The 23,572-nt window shown below is 46.9% G+C and overlaps 2 protein-coding genes across 2 annotated transcripts in view; one reads left to right on the top strand and one right to left on the bottom strand.

The window, feature by feature from the left end:
* prickle2b (prickle homolog 2b) overlaps window positions 1–23,572 on the top strand; it is a 441,701-nt gene that overhangs the window by 78,157 nt on the left and 339,972 nt on the right. The window contains 1 exon segment of the mRNA XM_038810573.1: window positions 11,729–11,814. Coding sequence (XP_038666501.1) covers window positions 11,729–11,814 — 86 coding nt within the window.
* Window positions 15,904–23,572, bottom strand: part of LOC119973610 (14-3-3 protein beta/alpha-1-like) — a 70,822-nt gene continuing 63,153 nt past the window's right edge. Inside the window, exons 2-3 of the mRNA XM_038811996.1 lie at window positions 17,193–17,352; window positions 15,904–16,498 (exon numbers count right to left, since the gene is read on the bottom strand). Of these exons, the coding sequence (XP_038667924.1) occupies window positions 15,904–16,498; window positions 17,193–17,352 (755 nt within the window). The remainder of the gene's footprint in view (window positions 16,499–17,192; window positions 17,353–23,572) is intronic.

Genomic DNA, 23,572 nt, shown 5'->3' with positions numbered 1-23,572 from the left:
TCAGAAGCTTTTTCCCAGGGTGGAGGAGTTATTACTAGGGGACATAGGTTTATGGTGTGAGGGGCAAAGTTTAGAGATGTGCGAGGGAAGTTTTTTTACACAAGAGGGTAGTGAGTGCCTGGAACCCACTGGCGGAGGTGGTGGTGGAAGCAGGTAGATAGTGATGTTTATGGAGTGTCTTGATAAATACACCTGAATAGAATGGGAATGGAGTGATATGGACCACAGAAGTGTAGAAAGGTTTAGGTTAGACGGGCAGCATGGTCGGTGCAGGCTTGGAGGGCTGAAGGGCCTGTTCCTGTGCGTACTTTGCTTTGTTTCTTTTTTGCAAGCTTTCCCACCACTGAGGGTTAAACTGACTGGCCTATATTTGCTGGATTTATCCTTGCATTCTTTTGTTTTTATAAGAGTGTAATGCTTACAACCTTCCAGTTCTTTGGTCCCACCCCTGTATCTAAGGAGGATTGGGTTGAAAGATTATATGAGCATAAGAACGAGGAGTAGGCCATCTGGCCCCACGAGCCTGCTCTGCCATTCAATGAGATCATGGCTGATCTTTTGTGGACTCAGCTCCACTTTGCCGCCCGAGCACCATAACCCTTTATTCTTCAAAAAACAATCTATCTTTATCTTGAAAACATTTAATAAAGGAGCCACAACTGCTTCACTGGGTAGGGAATTCCACAGATTCACAACCCTTTGGGTGAAGTAATTCCTCCTAAACTCAGTCCTAAATCTACTTCCCCTTATTTTGAGGCTATGCCCCCAAGTTCTGCTTTCACTCGCCAGTGGAAACCACCTGCCCGCATCTATCCTATATATTCCCTTCATGATTTTATATGTTTCTATAAGATCTCCTCTCTCTCACACCCCCCCCCCCCCCCCCCCGGCATCCTTCTAAATTCCAACGAGTCCAGTCTGATATGCCATCAATAAACACACGATGAGTGCAGGGGCAGATCTACTATGAACTAATGAAGCTTAAGCTTCAGGGCCCCTATTCCCGGAGGGGCCCCAGAAACGACATTAGTCCACATTGCTTAAATATTTTGGGTCGACTGTATGACGAGGGGTTTAAAAAAAATAATAATATTAATAATGTAGTGTAATTCAATACAAAATAATAGTTAAAATAAAAATTAAAAGGTTATTAAAGTATCATGTAGGATAGCCGTAAACGAAAAAAACGTTCAAATTAAGTATGTTTCATTCTAAATATACTTAATATAAAATAATTATAAATAATTTAAAACACTATTAACATTTATGACAGAAATACAAACAGTAGATGACGTGTCGTAACAAAAATGGGGAGCCGTTGAAAAAGCAATCACAATGCTAGCGTGAATTTTCAACGTGATAGCACTCGTGATAGCGATCTAGACAATAATTTTTTTCAGTAAAGTGTTCATAAAGATACAATATTTGAATTACCCCTACTCAAACATAAATGTTATATTTAGAAAAGTAAGGTAAGTAATAACGGTGAAATAGTGTTAGATTAGCCTAAGCCTATTGTTTTTATGAAGAGGTGAACGGAAGGTAGGCTATGACCGCATACTATATTAGAAGTATTTATGAAAAAGTAATAAAAGGATGAATTTGTGTTAAATTCCAGCTGTTTATTATGAAAAGTGTTCAAATAATGGTAAAATTGTGTTACATTACCTTAGCCTTTCATTTGTTAAAGAACTCAGTGAAAATTCAGCCGATAGGGTTGCACACTGAATCAGAAGCAAAAGTTTTGTGTGAAGATATCACCTCAAGTTATTCTGATGCTTTCAAACGCATTGTTACAAGGATATTTTCCTTGTAACAAGTGGTATTGCTTCTTTGAGAGGAACTGACAAATTTAGGATAGAAGTTCTACTTCAAGCTGTACTTGACTGCCTAGCACAAGTGGTGAAGCAGAAAGGAATTTTTCAAAGCTATCCTTTATAAAGAACAAAGTTTGGTCGACCATGACTGAAGAGAGCTTAAATTCTTTATGCATATTGTCTCTAGAAAATGACATTGCAAGGAAGCTCTCGTATGACAAAAGTGTACGTGAATATATTGCTAGAAAAAACAGAAAAAATAATATTTTCTGACTTCCGGTTGCGGTGATGCGGAGCTAAGCCGCACGTTCGGTAGCTCCTGCTATTTTCGGTCTTTTGGGCTCTTTTAAGGGTCTGGCTGGACTTTTCCCGGTCTGCGCTTATCTGCCGGTGGATGGACTGGACCAGGAGCGGAGCGGTTAGAAAATCGGCTTTGGGGCAGAGAAAGGTGCGAGGCAGGAGAAACAAGATGGTGGCGGGCGGGGAACCGGCAGCATGTCAGCAGTGGGCGCAGGAGCAGCAGGAGCTGCTTCAGAGAGCTGAAGGCTGAGCTTTTGGAACCGCTTAAGGCCTCGCTGGACAAGCTCATGGCGACTCAGACGGCTCAGGGTGCAGAGATCCGAGAGCTACGGCAAAAGGCCTCGGAGAGCGAGGACGAACTCCTAGGCCTGGCAGTGAAGGTGGAGTCGCACGAGTAGCTCCATAAGAAATGGCTAGCGAGGATGGAGGAGATGGAGAACTGCTCCCGTCGGAAGAACTTGCGGATCCTGGGCCTCCGGGAGGGGCTGGAAGGTTCGGACTTGGGGGCCTATGTGGCCGTGATGTTGAACTCGTTAATGGGTGCCGGGTCGTTCCAGGGGCCCTTGGAGCTGGAGGGTGCCCATCGAGTGCTGTTTTGGAAGCCCAAGCCGAACGAGCAGCCTAGGGCGGTGCTGGTCCGTTTTCACTGCTTCGTTGACTGAGTGTGTGCTGAGATGGGCGAAGAAGGAGAGGAGCAGCAAGTGGGAGAATGCAGAGATCAGGATTAGAGCATGGATGGTGGCGAAAGAGAAGGGCTGGTTTTAATCTGACGAAGGCAGTGCTTCACAGAAGGGGGTGAAGTGTTGGCCTGTTACAGCCGGCTTCGCCTCTGGATCACTTACAAAGATCGCCAGCGATTCCCCGGAGGATGCCTGGGCCTTTGTCCAGGCAGAGAAGTTGGACTCGAAATGAGGACTGGGGGGCTGGGGACTGATGTACATAGTCCAGAGGCCTTGTCCTCCTGGGTATCCTTTAGTTTTTCTGGTTGTGTTTGTTGATGCTTTTTTGCCTTTTGGGGCTGTTATTTATTTATTGGGTGCTTTCTTGTTTTTCACTGGTGGAGGGCTGGGGAGCTGTTCGCGGGCCCGCGTATTGGGTCGGGGGGGGGGGGGGGGGGGAGTCTGAGATGGAAGCGCGGGCTTTCTTCCCGTGCTGGAGGCGCAGTGGGCGGGACCAGTACTGGGTGGGGGGGAGTGGTGGTTGTGTTACACCGGGGAGGGGTCGTTGGGGTGGTGGGAGCAGCCGGGGTCAGCAGGAGTCGGCTGACTTACGGAAGTATGATGGAAGGGATTACGCAGCTAGGTGGGGCCCTAGCTGGGGGGGAGGGGGGGTACCGGGTTGCTGCTGGAGGGGCCGAAGGGGAACTGCTGGTGATGGGGGGATTGGGAGGGTGGGTCTGCCATCGAAGGGAACGGGCCTGGGGGGTTCTGCGGGCACGTGGTGAGCCGAGGGAGAGGTATGGCTGACCGGCGGAGGGGGAAGACCTCCCAGATTCAGCTGGTCACATGGAACGTGAGGTGGCTGAATGGACCGGTGAAGCAGTCACGGGTCTTGGCGCATTTGAAGGGGCTGGGAGTGGACGTGGCTATGCTCCAGGAGACGCACCTTAAGGTGGCGGATCAGGTGAGGCTGGGAAGAGGCTGGGTTGGACAGGTGTTTCACTCGGGGCTAGATGCGAAGAATCGAGGGGTGGCAATTGTAGTTGGCAAGAGCTTGTCGTTCGTTGCGTCGAGTGTGGTGGTGGATAGCTGTGGTACATACGTAATGGTGAGTGATAGGCTTCAAGGGGAGCGGCTGGTTCTGGTTAATGTGTACGCCCCCAACTGGGACGATGCAGTTTTCATGCGGCGAATGTTGAGCCAGATTCCGGACCTGGAGACGGGGGGCTTGATCTTGGGAGGGGATTTGAACACTCTGTTGGATCCAGCTCTGGATCGTTCGAGGTCTAAGACGGGAAAGAGGCCGGCGGCGGTCTCCGTGCTGAGGGGGTTCATGGATCAGATGGGAGGGGTAGACCCTTGGAGGTTTTTGAGGTAGGGAGTTTTCCTTCTTCTCCCATGTCCATAAGGCTTATTCCAGGATTGATTTTTGTTGTCCTTAGGGCGCTAATCCCGAGAGTGGTGGGAGTGGAGTATTCGGCGATAGTCATATCTGACCACGCTCTGCATTCGGTGGACCTGGAGCTGGGGGAGGGGAAGGATCAACGCCCCCTGTGGAGGTTAGATGTGGGTTTTTCTGGTCAGAGGATGAAGTATTGTGGGTGGGTCGTAGGTGCATAGAGGGTATTTGGAAGCTAATGACCAATGGGGAGGTGCAAGTTGGGGTTGGTCTGGAAGCGCTGAAGGCGGTGGTTAGAGGGAGCTGATATCTATTCGGGTGCACAAGGAGAGGGGGGAGAGGGTTGGGTGGGAGAGGTTTGGTGGAAGAAATGATGAGGGTGGACAGGAGGTATGCGGATGTCCCGGAAGAGGGGCTTTTTGAGGAAGCGTCGCAGTCTCCAGTTCCCCCCCCGGGCAAGGTATTCTACGAGTCCAGTAGTGGTAGCTTCCCTCAAAATTTGGGGGCAGTGGAGGCGGCATAGGGGGGAAGTGAAGGCCTCAGTTTGGACCCCGATGTGGGGCAACCAACGGTTTGCACCGGGAGAATAGATGGTGGTTTTTTGAGTTGGCATAGGGCAGGCATCGGGCGGATTGGGACCTTTCCCTCGACGGGAAGTTTGCGACTTTAGAGGAGTTGGAAGGTAAGTGGTGTCTCCCCCCGGGAATACTTTCAGGTATATGCAGATTAGGGCGTTTGTTAAGCAGCAGGTGGCGGAGTTTCCGCTATTGCCGCCAAGGGGGTTGCAGGATAGGGTGCTCTCGGGGACGTGGGTCGGTGAGGGTAGGATCTCGGCAATTTATCAGGCGATGCAGGAGGGGGAGGAGGCCTCGGTGGAGGAGCTGAAAGCGAAGTGGGAGGAGGAGCTAGGCGAGGAGATCGACGATGGGACGTGGGCGGACGCCCTGGGGAGGGTGAATTTGTCCTCTTGCGCATGGCTCAGCTTAATTCAGCTGAAGGTGCTGCATAGGGTGCACATGACTGGGACCAGGCTGAGCCGGTTCTTTAGGGGTGAGGACAGGTGTGGGAGGTGTTCGGGAGGCCCGGCGAATCACACCCACATGTTCTGGGCGTGTCCGGCGTTGGAGGGGTCCTGGAAGGGGGGTGGGCGGGGACCTTGTCCAAGGTGGTCGGTTCAGGGTGAAACCGGGCTGGGGGTTCGCTATCTTTGGGTTAGCATCCGGAGCCGGAGTGCAGAGGCGAGAAGAGGCCGGTAGTTCCTGGCCTTTGCGTCTCTAGTAGCCCAGCGTAGGATTATTTTACAGTGGAGGGGCGCGAAGCCCCCGAGCCCGGAATCCTGATTAACGACATGGCCGGGTTCATCAACTGGAGAGGGTCAAGTTGCCCTGAGGGGTCGTGCAAGGGTCTTCCGGCAAGGTGGCAGACTTTTCTTGATTTCCGGAGTGTTAGGGGGTGGTCAATCTCAGCAGCAACCCAGGGGAGGGGGTGGATTATGGGTCTGTTAAGGTGGTTTCTTTTTGCAACTATATGTTGTTACTTTCTTTTTTGTAATTTATTGCTTGTATTGGGGGGAGGGCTTTTCTTCTGTTTGTCTATGCCTTGTTTATTTATTGTTGGGAGAAAATTTGTTGTTGAAAAATTTGAATATAAATTATTTTTTAAAAAAGAGACTATTTTGTAAAACATGCTTCATGTTGTATGTATTCTCATAGGTGTCTAAAATAAAAGATTATATTGACTGTGGTCTTTTCTATGTTTTATTTCATCATTCTATGATGCATCATGCATGTATATAATATTTCCCTAATTTTCATCCCCCCATAACTCGAAAACTATAAGACATAGGAAATTTGTATTCACACCAGTGACTTTGACATGTGAGATAATCCAGTACAGCAATTTTAATCAAAGTCTGAGATGTAGTGGTTAAAAAATTTGTGGTTATCTGTCGTGGAACAATCCCATTGAAGAAGATAACAGTGGTTACCCAGACCTCGTTGCTGGTTGAGAAAGGGCCTTCATAACAGTTCAAGCTTCAGGGCCCCAAAAATGTAGGTCCGCTACTGGATGAGTGATGAATGTAACTGAGGCTTTAATACACTAAACAGCAAGCTTCCTGGCATCTGATCCTGAACTGGATCAGAGGTGGAGACTAGCCGCCTTTATACATGAGCCCGAGGGGAGGAGCCACAGGTGGAGCCAGCCGGGACAAACCCAGGCATGTAACAACAAAATGCAGTGGTTTACCACATTCATCCCCTGTTTTTTTTTAAAAAAGGAGTTCAGAGGAAGGTCAAGTGGGCTTAAAGGTCAAATCTGTCGGGGGCCTTGACCTTCCGCCGTGATTGGGCACCGGTGTCGAAACCTGCGTGTCCGGGAGCGTGTTGTCCTCTTCTTCACCCAATTGTTGAGTCGGTGGCGGGGGGCGGGCGGTGCATGGGCGGGGGTGGTGGTGATGGTTGCCGGTGTGCCTGTGGGTGCCAGTTCTTGAGGTAGGTGGGTAGAAGTGGGGAAAACGGTGTAGGGTCGGGAGTGGTGGTGATGGTCACTGGGGAACCTGCAGGTACCAAATCCCGAAGGGAGACTGTGTCCTGTCGCCTGTGATGATGTGCCACGTAGGCATATTGTGGATTGGCATGGAGGAGCAGGACCGTCTCGATGAGGGGATCCGATTTATGGCTCCTTGCATTCTTCTGGAGGAGGCATTCTTCTGGAGGAGGACGGGCCCTGGGACTGCCAGCCAGGACAGGAGCGAGATCCCGGAGGGAAGGCAAACAGACGCTCGTGAGGAGTCTCGTTGGTGGCTGTGCACTGGAGCTACTGAATGGAGTGGAGCGCATCGGAGAGGACCTCCTGTCAACAGGAGACTGGGAGACTTCTGAACCGTAGGGCCAGGAGGACGGCCTTCCAGACCGTCGCGTTCTCCCTCTCCACCTGTCTGTTTCCCTGGGGGTTGTAGCTGGTCGCCGTAGCTGGTCATCCTACTGGAGGCGATGCCCTTGCTGAGCAGGAACTGACACAACTTGTCGCTCATGAAGGAGGAACCCCGATCACTATGGATGTAGGTGGGGAACCCGAACAAGGTGAAAAAAACTGCAGGGCCTTGATGACGGTGGCAGAGGTCATGGGATGGCAAAGGGGAATCTTGAGTACTCGTCAACAATGTTGAGGAAGGGGCAGCATGGTGGCCTAGTGGTTAGCACAACAGCCTCACGGCACTGAGGTCCCAGGTTCGATCCTGGCTCTGGGTCACTGTCCGTGTGGAGTTTGCACATTCTCCCTGTGTCTGCGTGGGTTTCGCCCCCACAACCCAAAAATGAGCAGAGTAGGTGTATTGGCCACGCTAAATTGCCCCTTAATTGGAAAAAATAATTGGGTAATCTAAATTTATAAAAAAAAACAATGTTGAGGAAGTACACGTTACGGTCAGTGGAAGGGAGGGGCCCTTTGAAATTGATGCTGAGGCGCTCAAAGGGGCAAGAGGCCTTTACCAGGTGCACTCTGTCTGGCTGATCGAAGTGTGGTTTGCACTCCGCGCAGACCTAGCAGTCCCTGGTCACGGTCCTGACCTCCGCGATGGAGTAAGGCAGGTTGCGAGCCTTGATAAAGTGAAAAAAACGGGTGAACCCCGGGTGACAGAGGTCATTGTGGAGGGCCCGGAGTCGGTCCACTTGTGCGCTGGCACATGTACCGCAGGATAGGGTATCTGGGGGCTCATTGAGCTTCCCAGGTCGATACAAGATATCGTAGTTGTAGGTGGAGAGCTCGATCCTCCACCTCAGAATCTTGTCGTTCTTGATTTTGCCCTGCTGTGTATTATTAAACATGAAGGCAACCGAACGTTGGTCAGTGAGGAGAGTGAATTGCCTGCCGACCAGGTAATGCCTCCAATGTCACACAGCTTCTACAATGGCTTGGGCTTCCTTTTTTCGACGGAGGAGTGTCGAATTTCGGAGGCATGGAGGGTACTGGAGAAGAAAGCCACGGGCCTGCCCGCCTGCTTGAGGGTAGCAGCCAGAGCAAAATTCGACACATCGCTCTCCTCCTGGAATTGAATGGACTCGCCCACCGCGTGCATCGTGGCTTTGGCAATATCTGCCTTGATGCGATTGAAGGCCGCTCAGGCCTCAGCCATCAGGGGAAAAACGGTGGATTTAATAAGTGGACGGGCTTTGTCTGCCTAATTGGGGACCCACTGGGCATTCTATGAGAAGATCCCCAGGCATCTCTTCAGGGCCTTGGGGGAGGGGGAGTTCAAGGAGGGGGCGTATGTGGTCGGGGTCGGGTCCGAGGACACCGAGGATGGCTAGGCGGGTTGTGCGGAACACGCATTTTTCCTTCTTATAGGTGAGGTTCAGGAGTTTAGCGGTGTGGAGGAAGTGCTGGAGGTTTTCCTCATGGTCCTGCTGGTCATGGACGCAGATGGTGGCATTATCTAAGTAAGGGAACGTGGCCCCCTGCCTGTACTGGTCAACCATTCGGTCCATTTCTCTTTGGAAGACCGAGACCCCATTGGTGACGCCGAAGGGGACCCTGAGGAAGTGGTAGAGGCGGCCATCTGCCTCAAAGGCTGTGTATTGGCAGTCCTCCAGGCGGATAGGGATATGGTGGTCCGCGAACTTCAAGTCAACTGTGGAGAAGACTCGATACTGCGCAATCTGATTGACCATGTCAGATATGCGGGGGAGAGGGTACGCATCGAGCTGCGTGTACTGGTTGATGGTCTGGCTGTAATCAATGACCATCCGGTGCTTCTTCCCAGTCTTGACGACCACCACTTGGGCTCTCCAGGGACTAGTACTAGCCTCAATGATCCCCTCTCGCAGGAGTCGCTGGACCTCTGACCTGATGATAGTCCTGTCCAGGGCACTGTATCGTCCGCTCCCAGTAGCGACGGGCTTACAATCTAGGGTGAGATTTGTGAAGAGCGAGGCTACAGACGGTGAGGGGGGCAGGGGTCCACCGAACTTTAAAGTAAGGCTTTGGAGGTGGCACTGGAAGTCGAGCCCCAGTAATAGGGCAGCGCAGAGATGGGGAAGGACGTAGAGTTTGAAGTTAGCGTACTCTACGCCTTGTACAGTAAGGGTCGCGACACAGTACCCCCCGGATTTCTACTGCATGGGATCCGGAAGCCAGGGAAATTTTCTGGGTCACGGGTAAAATTGGGAGGGAGCGGCGCCTTACCCTGTCTGGGTGTATGAAGCTGTCTGTGCTCCCGGAGTCGAAAAGACAGGCCGTCTCGTGCCCGTTGATCTGGACGGTCATCGTAGACTTCGGGAGGTAATGGGGCCGGGACTGGTCGAGTGTGATGGAGGCGAGCTTTGGAAGGCGGTTGGTAGGCCGGTCGGAGGTAGGGGCGGCCAGCGTACGGTCAGGTGAACCGGGCTCCCGGGAGGCTGCCGAGTGGTCCCAAGATGGACCCCATGAGTCGGCGGCAGGCAGCGCTGCTGGGCCTAGAAGTTTTAGGGAGAAATCAGACCTGGCAGGCTTTTGCAAAGTGGCCCTTCCTCCCACACCCGTTGCAAGTCGCGTTCCGTGCAGGGCAGTGTTGTCTGCGATGATTACCCTGGCCGCAAAAGTAGCACCTCGGGCTTCCGGCGTTGGCGGGCTGCTGCGCGGCATAGGCATGCGTCTCACCTGGGTCAGTTGATGGCGGCGCCCATGAGGTCCACGAGAGTGCCGCGCGGTCGGAGGTGTAGGCCTCCAAGTTCTGGGAGGCCACCTCCAGCGAGTTTGAGAGTTGCACTGTCTCTGGGAGACCGAGTGTACCCCTTTCCAGCAATCGCTGGTGTATATAGTTTGATTTCATGCCTGCGACATAAGCATCCCTGATCAGCAGCTCCACGTGCTGGGTAGCCGATATTGCCTGGCAATCACAGTTCCGGCAGAGTACCCGCAAAGCACGCAGAAATTCTGCTAGTTATTCCCCAGGGTGTTGTCGTCTCGTGGCAAGGAGGTGCCTAGCATACACCTTGTTAACAGACTTCACATATTGTCCCTTTAGCAGCATTATACGCCTCCGCATACGAGGGGGTGTCCCTGATGAGGAGAAAGACTCGTGGGCTCACCCGTGCGTGGAGGATCTGCTTCTTTTGGAGGTCTGTGAAGTCTTCGGTGAAGGATCCAAGGTACGCTTCGAAGCAGCTTAGCCAGTGCTCGAATGTTGCCGTGGCATCGGCTGCCTGTGGGTCCAGCTCCAGGCGATCAGGCTTGAGTGATGAGTTCATCTTAGAAGTTTAGTGTATTAAATTGATATGCCATCAATAAACACAAGACGGGTGATGAACGTAACTGAGGCTTTAATACACTAAACAGCAAGCCTCCTGGCCTCCGATCCCAAACTGGATTAGAGGTGGAGACTGATGCTCGATCAGTGACTCCAGAAGCGAGATTGGATGACAATTGAAGGCTTTATTGGACTAGATGTTTCCCCCAGCAGCGCAGGTACAGAATGCAGCAGCTACGGAGACACAGACTCTGATACTCTGCCTTACTGGGCAGAACTAGCAGGCAGGCTTCACCAAAGATCTTACTGCCTCGGGTACCTCCCACACCAATGATCTTACAGCATCAGCCTAGGTACCGTAATACCTCTAATACCGACTACCACAGAGACTAGCCGCCTTTATACGTGAGCTGAGGGGAGGAGCCACAGGCAGAGCCAGCCGAGACAAGCCCAGGCATGTAACACCACAATACAATGCAATACAGTGGTTTACCACATAGTCCCAGTCTACTTAACTTCTCCTCGTAATCCAAACCCCTCAGATCTGGGATTAACCTAGTGAATTTCCTCTGCACACCCTCCAGCGCCAGTATGTCCTTTCTCGGGTAAGGAGACCAAAACTGAACACACTACTCCAGGTGTGGCCTCACTGCACCTTATACAATTGCAGCATAACCTTCCTAGTCTTAAACTCCAGCCCTCTAGCAATGAAGGACAAAACTCCATTTGCCTTCTTAATCACCTGTTGCCCCTGTAAATCAACTTTTTTGCGACTCATGTACGAGCACACCCAGGTCCCTCTGCGCAGCAGCATGTTTTAATATTTTATCATTTAATTAATAATCCCTTTTGCTGTTATTCCTACCAAAATGGATAACCTCACATTTGGCAACATTGTATTCCATCTGCCAGACCCGCGCCCATTCACTTAACCTATCCAAATCCCTTGGCAGACTTCAAGTATCCTCTGCACTTTTTGCTTTACCACTCATCTTAGTGTCATCTGCGAACGTGGACACATTGCACTTGGTCCCCAACTCCAAATCATCTATGTACATATATATGTAGCACTTCAGGGTTGCAACCTCCGGATTGTTCAAAGCACTTTGCAACTGATCAAGTAATTTTGAAGTGCAGTCACTTTGTGACATAGATGATGGTTGTGACCACCTGAGGATTATGAAATTTAACTGCAAAGAGTATTTCACACAATTAAAGGCACTTCTTTTCTGTTGAAAGTTTCTGTTAATGTTTTGTGTTTTTAAACTTTTAAAAAATATATTGGAAAAACTTCTCACAAGCTATATTAATGCATTGTACTTTACAGCTCTTTGCAGTGGATGATACGGAGAAAGGACAACCTTGTAATGTATGTGGAGACCAGTGTCCTGGGTTAACATTACATAATTGGAGGTATTAACATTTTTGGTCCTTTTGAACAATTATTTATAAATAAGCAGCAGATTTGTTATATTTGTATAATTGTGTATCTCAGCTGTCTTTTATGATGATATAAACTAAAATCGTCTAAAAATCTGAATACTTCTATTTTTCCACTATTTTTGTCCGACCTTGGATACATGTATTAAGGTGCATCAATGCTGTTCTTTTCTCATTATACTAGAACTAAATTTATTGTGAGAAATACCTTTGGTGTTCTGTTTCGTGAGCTAGAGGAGTGTAAATAGATCTTTGATTACAAGGCATGGAACTCAAGAAATGGAATTGTGCAGAATGGGTTTAACTCTTTAGAAACGTACTTTGGTGGTGGAATGTAGAGGGAAGATGTGCACATGGTGGCTCCCACTACCCCTTTTCTTAGTACCAGTGTTTAGTCACAAACCCACAGAATTAGTGTAACAAAGATCTTGTATGACTAAAATGCCCAAAGAATTTAGAGTGCCCAATTTTTTTTTTACAGTTTGGGGCACTTTAGCGTGGCCAATCCACCTACCCTGCACACCTTTGGCTTGTGGGAGTGAGACCCACGCAGACATGGGAAGAATGTGCATACTTCACACGGACAGTGACCAAGGCCGTGCTCGAACCTGGGTCCTCAACGCTGTGAGGCAGCAATGCTAACCACCATGTCACGCCGAATGAAAAGAAAGTTGAGAGCAGAAGCTTGTTGACGGAGTCGGAGGCCTCTCAAAGCTCATTGACAAAATGGTAAAATGGCAGAGTCAGTATCTGGTGTCACTCCACTCCGCTAACGGCCGAGGTGCTTTCTAGTACCTTGGCGAAGGAGTTCAGAAAGCACCGAAGTATTGTGCTGGAGGAGCTCAGGAAATCAATTGAAGAGACATTGGCCCCCATTCGACTGGCTCTGGGGAAGACCAATCAGACCATGGAAACCCAGGGACCACGTTCAAAGATATGAAGTGGCCCTAACACAGTGATCAGATTGCCGCGCTGGAATTGGAGGTGTCTTCATTGGTTGACGTGAATAAATTGTTGAAGGCCAAGACAAATGACGTAGAAATAGTAGGCGAAGAAGAGGGCTGCGTTCAATGGAGTCCAGGTTGCCCTGTATAAAAGTGGAGTCTGGTTAGTTTGGTCTACCCAGCTCAGAATAACTTTGGAGGGAACTATCTTTTCAACATGCCAGGAGAAGTGGATTCTTTCAAGAAATAACAAAAGTTGGGCATGGTGTAATTTGAGTTTTCAGTTCTGTCTACGGCATGTTGGATTGTTACATTATTGGCATTTTTTGCTTGTTCTTGTTTTTTCTTCTTATTGGGGTTAAATTCTTATGGTGCAAAACTCCAAATTAAACAAAGACCATGTGGGGTTCTGATAATATATAGCCTCCTTTTAGAGCGCAAGGTATATGGGGTCTGGGTATTTTGTTGTTTATAACAATTAATCTTTCTCTCCAGTCGGGACCTTTCCTGCTAACTTGAGAGTTAGCTCACAGGAGCAGCTTTGAAGCATTTGCTGCAGTTCATTATAGTAGTTTTTAGGTGATGAGCTTGGAGATCTTGTTTTTTTTGAGTTTGTTAGATGTAGATGTTAGTTTTTGTTTGCCTTGCTCCTATTTGTGTTTGTACTTGGGTGTGATTGTATTCAAGGGTGATGGCATTGGGTGGTTGGAGTTGATTTTCCCTTGTCCACTCTTTTGACCTGGCAGGGTGGCCATCTTGGGTGGATCTATTTACTGTACCTTTTTTAAACAAATTTAGAGTGCCCTCTGAAAGAGTAATCTACCTAGGCCCACATCCCCACCTAACCTGCACATCCTGGAACTGTGGGAGGAAACCGGAGGAGTCAGAGGAAACCCACGCAGACACGGGGAAACATGCAAACTCCACACAGTCACCCAAGGCCGGAGCTGAACTGGGGTCTCTGGCGCTGTGAGGCAGCAGTGTGCCACTCCTACATCCTCAGTATCGAGAAGCACCAAGTCAGTTTGTATTTTTATACTGTGGGTCCAGTAGTGGACAACATTCTCCTAAGGAGGGATGGAGGAATCCTTTACTGAGTTCAGCACTGTACTCAACCTTTGATGCACATTTTTGTCTGCCACAGAACCCCACTTTAGATCAAGCAGTTCGACAGGCTGAACTCTGGCATAAATTGGGTTATAATTTGTCACGGCTCCAAGACTTTAGATGACTTGTTAACTGGGTAGTTCCATGGGCAGTGGTGCCACGCACCCATAAAAGCCTGCCAAAATGGGCGAAAGGGCATACATTTTGATATTTACATTGTGATGCAAAGAAACAACCAAGTCACCAAGACAGTCCAACAGGGGGCATAGAATACTTCCACTATGGGCACACTGGACATTTCAAGCATTTCTGCAAGTCTGTCAACCGAAAAAGAAGACAAGAATATTTATGTGAGACACTCCATCTAAGAAATTGGAAATCAAGTCAAAGATGAAACTACAGAGTTTCTGGAGGAAGTAAATGGTCTTAATCAAGACTATTGTACAGTTACAGTGCAAGTTAGAGGCTTCAATACCAATTTCAGAAAATTAAAATATTGTATCATTGTAAGAACACAGAAAGCATTCTAGCAGCTTTAAACATAACCATTGCCAAAGCAGGCCATATTCTCATAGGCAAATTACCCCGATTTTGCTGACTGTACAAAACCCCAGTCTTACATGAAAACTATTTCCTCAACCTCAACATGCTGCAACTTGCACGCTTAGAAATCAAGATTAACCATGTATCAAAATCACGTTCATATATCTATGCCCCAGTTTCCACATGCAATAATAAATTATTGATAAAGAAAGCATTGCAGATACCTTTCTGCAACATTCAAACTGTGAAAAGCCTGTGCCAGATCTCCACCTGACTACTGGAACTGCCCCAGATAAAAGCATTCACTGGAAATTTGAGCAATAGAAACTGAAGCACTGCCAGGAAAAAAGTTCCTCACAAACAAGTATTCGCTTTCCAGCAGTGCTTTGACACAACGTACCCTGGAAGTTTTTGCAGTGCGCGGTGGCCACGTTTTGTCCAACTGCGCATGCATTCTAAATTAAAGGGGCTGATTTGTCTGGGCCTGTGTAGGAACATCAGGACTGCTCCACAGCCGGAAAGTTTAGAAGAAACATTGCTTTAATGGGATGGAAATATTAGAAACGTTCATCCAATTTCAGGCATGTCTACATGCACTCAATTTTACAGGCTCATGACAAGCACAGGTTAGCTTCTTACGCAAGTGATTCAAGTTGAGGGGTCAATTTTATCACAGCAACATCCCAGAAAAAGTGAAATAGCTTCTCGTCAACAATGTCACCAGAATGGATACGGTTACATTTCTATGAAATCACGAAAACAGTGTGGACTCTGATGGAAAGTTTGAGGAAGCAGTACTATTGCACTTTCAAAGAACAAAGAAAAGTACAGCAAGCCCGTGCTGATCATGATGCCCCAATTTAAAAAAAGACCTTCTGCCCTCACTCGGCCCATGTCCTTCGATTTCCTCCCTATTCATGTACCCCTCCAGATGCCTGCAAAATATTGCTAATATGCCTGCTTCCAATTGAATGAAAACCCCGGGTCTATTTAAGAGGGGCAAGTCACAAAGCAGGCACAATCAAGGAAGCCCTCTACCTTCCAGGGTTGATTAATTTAACAAGCAGCATATCCCTCACCAAGCGGTGCCCATAGTATACAGTTCTTTCACATTCCCCTCTCGCCTCCCCTTATTTTCTCCCTCTCCCCCCAGACCAGGCGAGCTGCCCGAACAAATTCTGAACCATTTGCCACTTGGTTTTACACCATGATACCCAGCCAGATTAAGACAACAATTACAAGCAGGGAAGCTCAGAGCTGCCCTGGTGTAAGCCTCTTCCAGTCCAGTGTTTTGTCAGCACATCAGAGCACAGCACGTTGGTGTGAAACCCTGTGGAGTCAAATAAATGGTGTGCATTGCCCTGAAAAAGAGGAACAAGAGGAGGAGAGGGGGAATGGTGGGGCAGTTTGGCCAGACAGGAGCATGTGAAAATAAATTGATGGATAAGTTGTAAGTGTAACAGATAGTTTAGTTCTGCGCATCGCCAGCATCTCCCTGACTGTCTGATGACCATAAAGTTAAATTGTCCCGAAGTAATTGCAGAATCAAGGTGCTGCCTTTGTATAAATCATCAGTCAGGCTGATCAGCTCCGAAATAGCTTCATCGTATGCTCTCTTTGCCAGCTCGCACGCCTTTTTAGGAGAGTTCTTGATCTCGTAGTAAAACACGGAGAAGTTGAGAGCCAGGCCAAGTCGGATGGGATGTGCTGGACCCATTTCAGTCGTACCAATATCAAATGCCTCCTGATAGGATTGCTGTGAGCTTTCCACCGTAGCTTTCTTTTTCTCCCCATTTGCAACCTCAGAGAGGTATCTGAAGTAATCTCCCTTCATTTTCAGATAGAAGACCTTGCACATAGGCTGGGATGCATTGGCGATAAGATACTTATCCAGTAGAGCCAACACATCATTGCAGATGTCTTGCAACTCTTTCTCGATCTTCTCTCGGTATACTTTGGCCAATTCCTTCTTTTTGCTGCTTTTGGCTTTCTGCTCTATCCTGGAGATGACCCACCATGATGACCGACGGGCTCCCACTCCAATTTTAGAATTTATAATGGTGCTGCCATTAACATACTAGCTGATGATATAGATTGACTTCAGCCGATACCCCTTCACCCACCATATATCAAATTGCAAGGTCCAGGTGGTATAAACCTTTCAATAAAAGGCAGGACAATTACAAGGAGGGATAGACTGTTGATTCTCTGCATGTTATTCACAATCAATGCACATCTTTATTCAGTGGAGGTGTTGGTATACTTCTGGGAATTCCGGAAAAAATAGATGACCAGCTTTTCACCAACTGAACAATCTTCAACATTTATGTTGAACAAGCGGATTTTCAGCCTTCAGCTGAGGAGGTTTATTTATTCAGCATAAACATTATCCACTAGACCACTGGCAGCTATTAAGGTTATAAATCGCTCTGTTCTTTTCAAAGCTAGACCAGAGGTGACCAATAGAAAAGGCACTGCTTCAGACAGTAGCCATTCGCAAGAAGACCTGCAGGCAGTAGCCATTCGCAAGAAGACCTTTTGGACCCGAGTTGGCTCTTTCCTGAAAAGGGAAATGAGGAAGAGGTTGTTGCATCACTGAGTGATCTGTTGGAGGATGAGGTCTGAGAGGTTTGTTCATTATTCCAATCGATAGACTCCCCATATGAAGTCTGTGTTGTCTTTATCAAGGAATCATCTGTGTTTCCTGCAGCAGAGCAACATTCAGATCTTTATTCCACTGACCTGCCAATCCAATACCTTGTATATTGCTGGCTAACCATGAAGAATCTTTCAGGGAGAAGAACATGTATGATTCCAGGCTTGAGCCCATAGACGATCATACTGTCTATTTCTGTGGTGAAAGTCAATTCATGCCCATACTTCAGCACCAGCTGAAAATCATCTTCCCACTGCAGTTCTTCAGCAGAGATATAGAGCCAGAATCTTCAAAGCTTCCAAAGGTTCTGATTCCTCAATAGGATATTTGTCTTAATATCATCTTTAATCCCATTGTAGAACATGTTTTGTCTTGTATTGTCCTCCAAAGCTCGCCCAGTGCCCACGGTGGAGCAGCCTCACACGTATAAATGTCTGGAATTGTTACTACTGTCTACACAATGTAGATGTTCTTTCCAAAAAGTATTCAGGAAATCCTGTGATTCCTACAGGAACTTGTTTTCTCATCATCTAGATTCAATAAAATCTAATATTTTCAATGCCTTGTTCGTCATTGATGCTGCAGTAAATGATATAGCTGTGAGAGTCTTCAATGGTGTTGAAAATTATTCATCTCGGGTCTTTCCTGAATGCTTCGATGGAGCACACCATTCCTCAAAGTCCTAAGTTTTTGTTCTCCTTCAAGGGTTGATGTCCTTTCCATGTTCTCTTGGATCAATCTTTCGTTGACGGGTTATTATTCTTTTATAGTTCAGGAGTCCTGGAATCTACCCTCCAATTACCAGTAGTCCTGAAAAGTTGCTCTCTTGTATTTTGCTGATGATGATGTTCTCTAGGGAAAAGAAGAATACTCACAATCCATCTACCCTAAGAGTTGAGAATATGGTGGTATACTGAATCCCTCAGGAGTGACTTGGGTGGGGGGGGGGGGGGCAGGTTGGTGGAGTGGAGGAGTAAGAATAAAGTGGGGTAGAATCTAGTAGCAAAAGGGAATTACAGAAATGCAATATGATTAATTAAAACGCATTGAAGTTGATTGAATACTTGGAGGGGAGGTGGGGGGGGGGGGGGGGTTGGAGAAGGAGGTATACTGCAGTGAGTTAACAGAAAAGATATTCTAATGAGTGATGTAGACAATAATGCATTATTGACATAAGCAGCCCTGTGCTTGAGTCTCTAAGATGGAAGATACTTAATGCAGGAGTGAACTTGTATATTGTGTATATAGTCTTAATAAACCAGTTTAAAGCAAATGTCAGAGTAATACTGCAGTCTGTCAAGGGAGGATTGGTCACACATACCAGAAGCCAGGAACTACGCCAAGAGTACACAGAACATGGTCACAGTACAAAGCCATTTCAATGTATCTTTGTTTTATATTACTTTAGCCTTTTCAGATGTTGGTTTGAATGAGGAAATGCAGCTTTACTCGCAAGTGTGAACTATTGTAGTTTTTATATTTTATGTTTAGACTTCCTATTGCCGTCAAATCACTATAACAGCACATTGAAATCAAATCTAGGTAATTTCTGCTGATAGCCATGTAAGATTGGAAGATTACGGAATTACATAAGTAGATGACCTGTTACATCTGCAGGCTGATGTATCAGGTACTTGTCTATTTAAAAATTATTTTTGTTTCTGTGGTTTATAATTTTTCTTACATTCAATCATATTTGACATTTATGTTTTAATTTCCATCCCAGTCATTTATTTTAAAAAAATAGCATGTACTAATTTTTTGCAGAAAACATTTTTTTTCTCTATTGGCAGCAATTTGGAATTCTGGAGTAAATGTATATTGTTTACAACAAAATTGCATATATATATAGCATCTTTTATCATCTCAGGACATCCTAAAGCACTTTACAGCCAATTTGTAGTCACTGGTGGAATGTAGGAAACACAGTAGTATGACAAGTTCAGGATTTTAGATATATTGGATTATAAACATTTGAAAATTTACGGGTTAAAAGCCTGGGATACAGTGTGTTTGACTGTAGTCATGTTTTTAAAATATTCTTGTTTTGCAAGACCAGAAAGCTTTTACGAGTCAGAGGTGAAATTAACTGGAGTAAAAGCCTGGCCTAATGTGCTATTTTTTGACTTGGGAGAGTCCCTCGGGGGTTAATGTGTTTTCAGCCTGGAGAGTTAATTTGTTTACAGCTTGGGGAGATTATGTCGTTGCTGGATGGAGCGAAGATATTCGGACATTTTGAGAAAGATTTTGTGTTGAATTCTGGTCTGACTAACACAAACACCATAAGTAAGTATTAATAGTATTTAAAGCAGTTCAGACTTGTCTGAGGACAACGGGAAGCTGATCCGTCTTTGTGAAGACATCTGGCTTTTTGAAGACATCCAGCCAGAGTCTGCAGAGGTTGTAACAGGAGCCAATCCTGTTCTGGGAAGCAAATATTACCCTGTACCATTTGGATGTAGGATAGATTGAGAGCTGTATGTTTTTCCTTTCTTGTTGTTTAATTGGGAATAGAGATAGTAATTAAGGGTATTATATTTACTATATTTAGTAGTATTGTTTAAGGGGTAATAGCAAGCTATTTTCGGCAGCGAGGTTAAAGAGTTTAATACTGTGTAAATGTTTGTTTAAAAATACCAAACCGCTATTTTTTTTGTATGTAATTGCTCCTGGAGTGATGTATTCTTTCCGCACAATCTTACAAAATAAACTAACATATTAGGGTTTCCGTCCAGTATCCTAGTCACTGTTGGGTCTGGTCTGGGATTGTAATAGCAGCCAGTTGACACACAGCAAAATGCCACAAACAATAATATGATAATGACCAGATAATCTATTTTGATGTTATTTGAGGACACCAGGGATATCTCCCCTGCTCTTCTCGGATATTGTTCCATCGCATCATTTACATTAATCTGACAGCACATGGGGCATCAGTTACTATCTCACCTGAAGGATGGCCCTGAAGAGAATGCAGCATTCCCTCATTACTACACTGGTGTGTCAGCTAGATTTGTGTCCTCCAATCTCTGGAATGGGTCTCGAACCCACAGCTATGGTGGTTTTAAGATGAAGTTTGCAGGCCTCAGAGGTTCAAACAAACAAACAGCATTATTATAAGATGTTAACACGACAGACTGCCATGCTAGACTGCCTGTTGTTCTTCAGAAATTGCCGAAGTCATGTGATCAGTCTCTTAACGTGCCCGTTCCACTGCAAGGCTGCAAGTGAGGAAACATTAGAAAAGCAATGAATACAAATATCTTACTTTGACACTACCCCCCCCCCCCCCCCCCCCCCACCCCACCCCCACTTAGTCAAAGGTCCCTGGCATAATAAACATATATTAACAATCAATCAATACATCAGATGTTTCAGAGGTCATCATTCTGTGTGGTTGTTGGCAACCCTCCGGCATCAGACCTTTAGTGTTTGCTGCAGCCTCTGGTGTTTTTGGCTTGGTTTGCACGTCGTCTGTGGTCGTCTTAACCAGTCGAGTATTGTTCTAATGTTGACTCGGTGTTTGGTTCTCAACTGAGGTACCGCTTTTCCCAATTGGTTCGATGAGTATCAAGTTCTCCAAGGTCTAGGTCGTCTCTTGGCACAGCTTGATGATTGTTGGCAGCAAACAGATCCTTAAAGACAGCGATGAACACCTTGAGTAAAACTCTCCTTCCAACGCATATCTGATTTTTCCCAGCCGCAGAAATCCTGCTGCGTCCCCCAACCATGCCGAGGCCCTAGGTGGCACCGGTGACTTCCACCCAAGCAGGATTCGTTGCTGGGCATCCAGAGAGGTGAAGGCCAAGACATTGACCCCTTCTCTTCTAAAAGCTCTGGCAAATCTGACACCCCAAAAATCGTCACCAATGGGCACAGCACGGCTCCAACCTCATCCCCATGATTACCGACATGATCTCAGAGACAGAAGTCTAGAACCCGAGCAATTTTGGGCAGGACCAAAACATATGCGAGTGGTTCGCTGGCCCACTTAAGCAGTCTCTTACCTATCCACCATCTTGGGGAAGAATCCACTCATGTCCGCTCTCGTGATGGACATCTTTAAATTCCATCTTTAACACAAAATTATTCTTCCCACTTCCCCGTTAACTCTTCTAACAGAGTCTTCCCCATCTCTAGAAACCACCCTATGCATCCACGATCCTCCCTTTCCCCAGCTCACCACAAGATAACATGGATACATCAATGTGTGACTTGGCAACTGGGGGAAAGAAGAGAATTCTTTGCGAACAAAGTCCTACACACATGTAAACTGGTTTTCCTTCGGGTAACCTATCCTCCACAAAAAGATCCCTAATCCTCTCGAACCTCCTCCCTCTTCCAAATCCGGTCGGTTGCATCTATCCCAGATGGTGCAAATGTATGGTTTCCGCAAATTGCCGGCAATCCGACATGCCTCCCAATCTAAAATTCTGCTTAAACTGATTCCAGATTTTCATGTGTCACCACTACCAGGTTCGCTCTGAATAAGGGCAGTGACCCCTTAAACATGACTCAACACGAGACCTCTTCCATTTGCCTCCACCTGACCCCTGCCCCTCTACCACTGTTGCACCATCTCAATATTTGCTGCCAAGTGGTAGAACATCAAATTTGGTAAAGGCAGCCCTCCCAAACTCCATCTCCTCTGTAGTGTCTTACCTGCCTACACAAAAGCTGACATTAACTTGTCCACCCTAAAGAAAAAAGATTTGGCACAGAAGATCGGGAGCGACTGGAACACAAGTAGGAATCTCGGCAGAAGGTTAATTTTGATTGTCTTCCCGCCAAGGAAAGCGGGAGGGCAACCCACCTCTTCAAGTCCCCTTTCACCCCTGCACCAGACTGGCCAAGTTCAATTTGTGCAGCAAGGCCCAATCATGAGCCACCTGAATCCCTAGACATCTGAATTTCATCTTGGCCAGCTTGAACGGCAGCGTTCTCAAATCTGCTCTCCTATCAGAAGGGTTTACTGAAAATACTTTGCTCTTGTTCATGTTAAGTTTGTACCTTGAGAAGCATCCAAACTTCCTTAACAGCCCCATTATCTTCCCCATATATGATAAGGTCCGAGATGTACAACTACAGGTCGTCTGCATAAAGGGACACCCTATCCCCCTTAGCCCCTCTTTGAACACCTGCCCATTCTTTCGACGGGTCACTGCTTATAAAATTTCACCGGGAAGCCGCGCAGTTCCGGAGCTTTCCCCGATTGAATGGAACTGATGCACTCCATCATCTTCTCCAGGCCCTAAGGTGCCTCCAACCCTGGTCAAAGACATATTTCTTACAGATTTTGGGTGGGCCTGATTCGGAATCTGTCATGAGATTTGCCTCTGCCCAATTAAATCTGATCATTTCCAGCCAGGTTCTTCCCATTAGTGCTGGATAATTTCTTTTTGAGTATGTGCAAGGATAAAACTGCTGTCTGTCCAACTAATTACACTGTTGCATCAAGACAGCCTCTCAATGGAACCACTTTTCCAGTATAGGGTTTTAACACTTTCTTCAGGGCAATATGTCGCAGCTTTTCTTGATGAACAACGAGACAGCTGTCCCAGTGTCCACCTGCATCTTCTCCGACACCCAATAACAGTCAGTGGAATTCTCCGCTGGCGGGATCCTCTGGTCCGCCGACAGTACATCTACACCAGCGTGGGATTGTCAAAATGGGAAACTCCATTGGCGAGCTGTGGGAACGGACAATCCCGCTGCCGGCAGGGCGCGCTGTGCAGGAAAACGCGATTGGTGGACCCGCCAGTTTGTTTCGCCAGCAATAGCAGGTACCTTTTATTTAATGACAGTTGATCTTGGGACTGTGAATAGAGTTTCTTCTCGCATCCTTTTTGTGCTTTGTGAGCGCATTTTCCTTTATTTATTCCCATTTGATGTATTCGGCTCTTGCATTTTGCAACTTTTGCCTGAAGTTTGTTTCTTTTTCGAACATGCATATTCAATGTGGCCCTTTCTGTCTCAATTCCTGCACATGTTGCTTTTGCATCAACAATCTGCTACTGAGGCCTGAGAGTTTGTGGTTGTTTGAGTTTTGGCCTATTTTATGAATTCTTGTGCTCAAACTCAACTGTTGAGCTTTCAACTTCCAAAGCTTTACGGTCGGGTTGCTTTTGGATAACAACTGCTTTTGAATAGCTTTGCTCCTTGAACCATGGACTAATCTATCTCTGATATAAATTAACACATCCCCCAAATTCACAGCGTTCAGCCTGTCTTTCAGGGAAGCTACAGACTGTGCAATCGATTCACCTTCTTCTTGGAAACCTAAACTTTTGTGTCGACTAAAGATTTCACTGAATGGTGGTGCTGCAATATTTCCACTATTTCATTGCAGCTTTTCGTACCTGGCTTTTCAGGCTGTACCAGACTCATGTTAAAAGTTTTCTCTTCTCCCCCTTATACTCAGGAAAGTTGGGACTTTTATATCTGTGATGCACTATCAATTACGACGAGACGAGAGTAGAAT

The sequence above is a fragment of the Scyliorhinus canicula genome, chromosome 11 (assembly GCF_902713615.1).
Source record: "Scyliorhinus canicula chromosome 11, sScyCan1.1, whole genome shotgun sequence".
In the NCBI taxonomy this organism is placed as follows: Eukaryota; Metazoa; Chordata; class Chondrichthyes; order Carcharhiniformes; family Scyliorhinidae; genus Scyliorhinus; species Scyliorhinus canicula.
The sequence above is the reverse complement of the archived record's forward strand: the minus strand, read 5'-3'. Positions and strand labels throughout refer to the sequence as shown.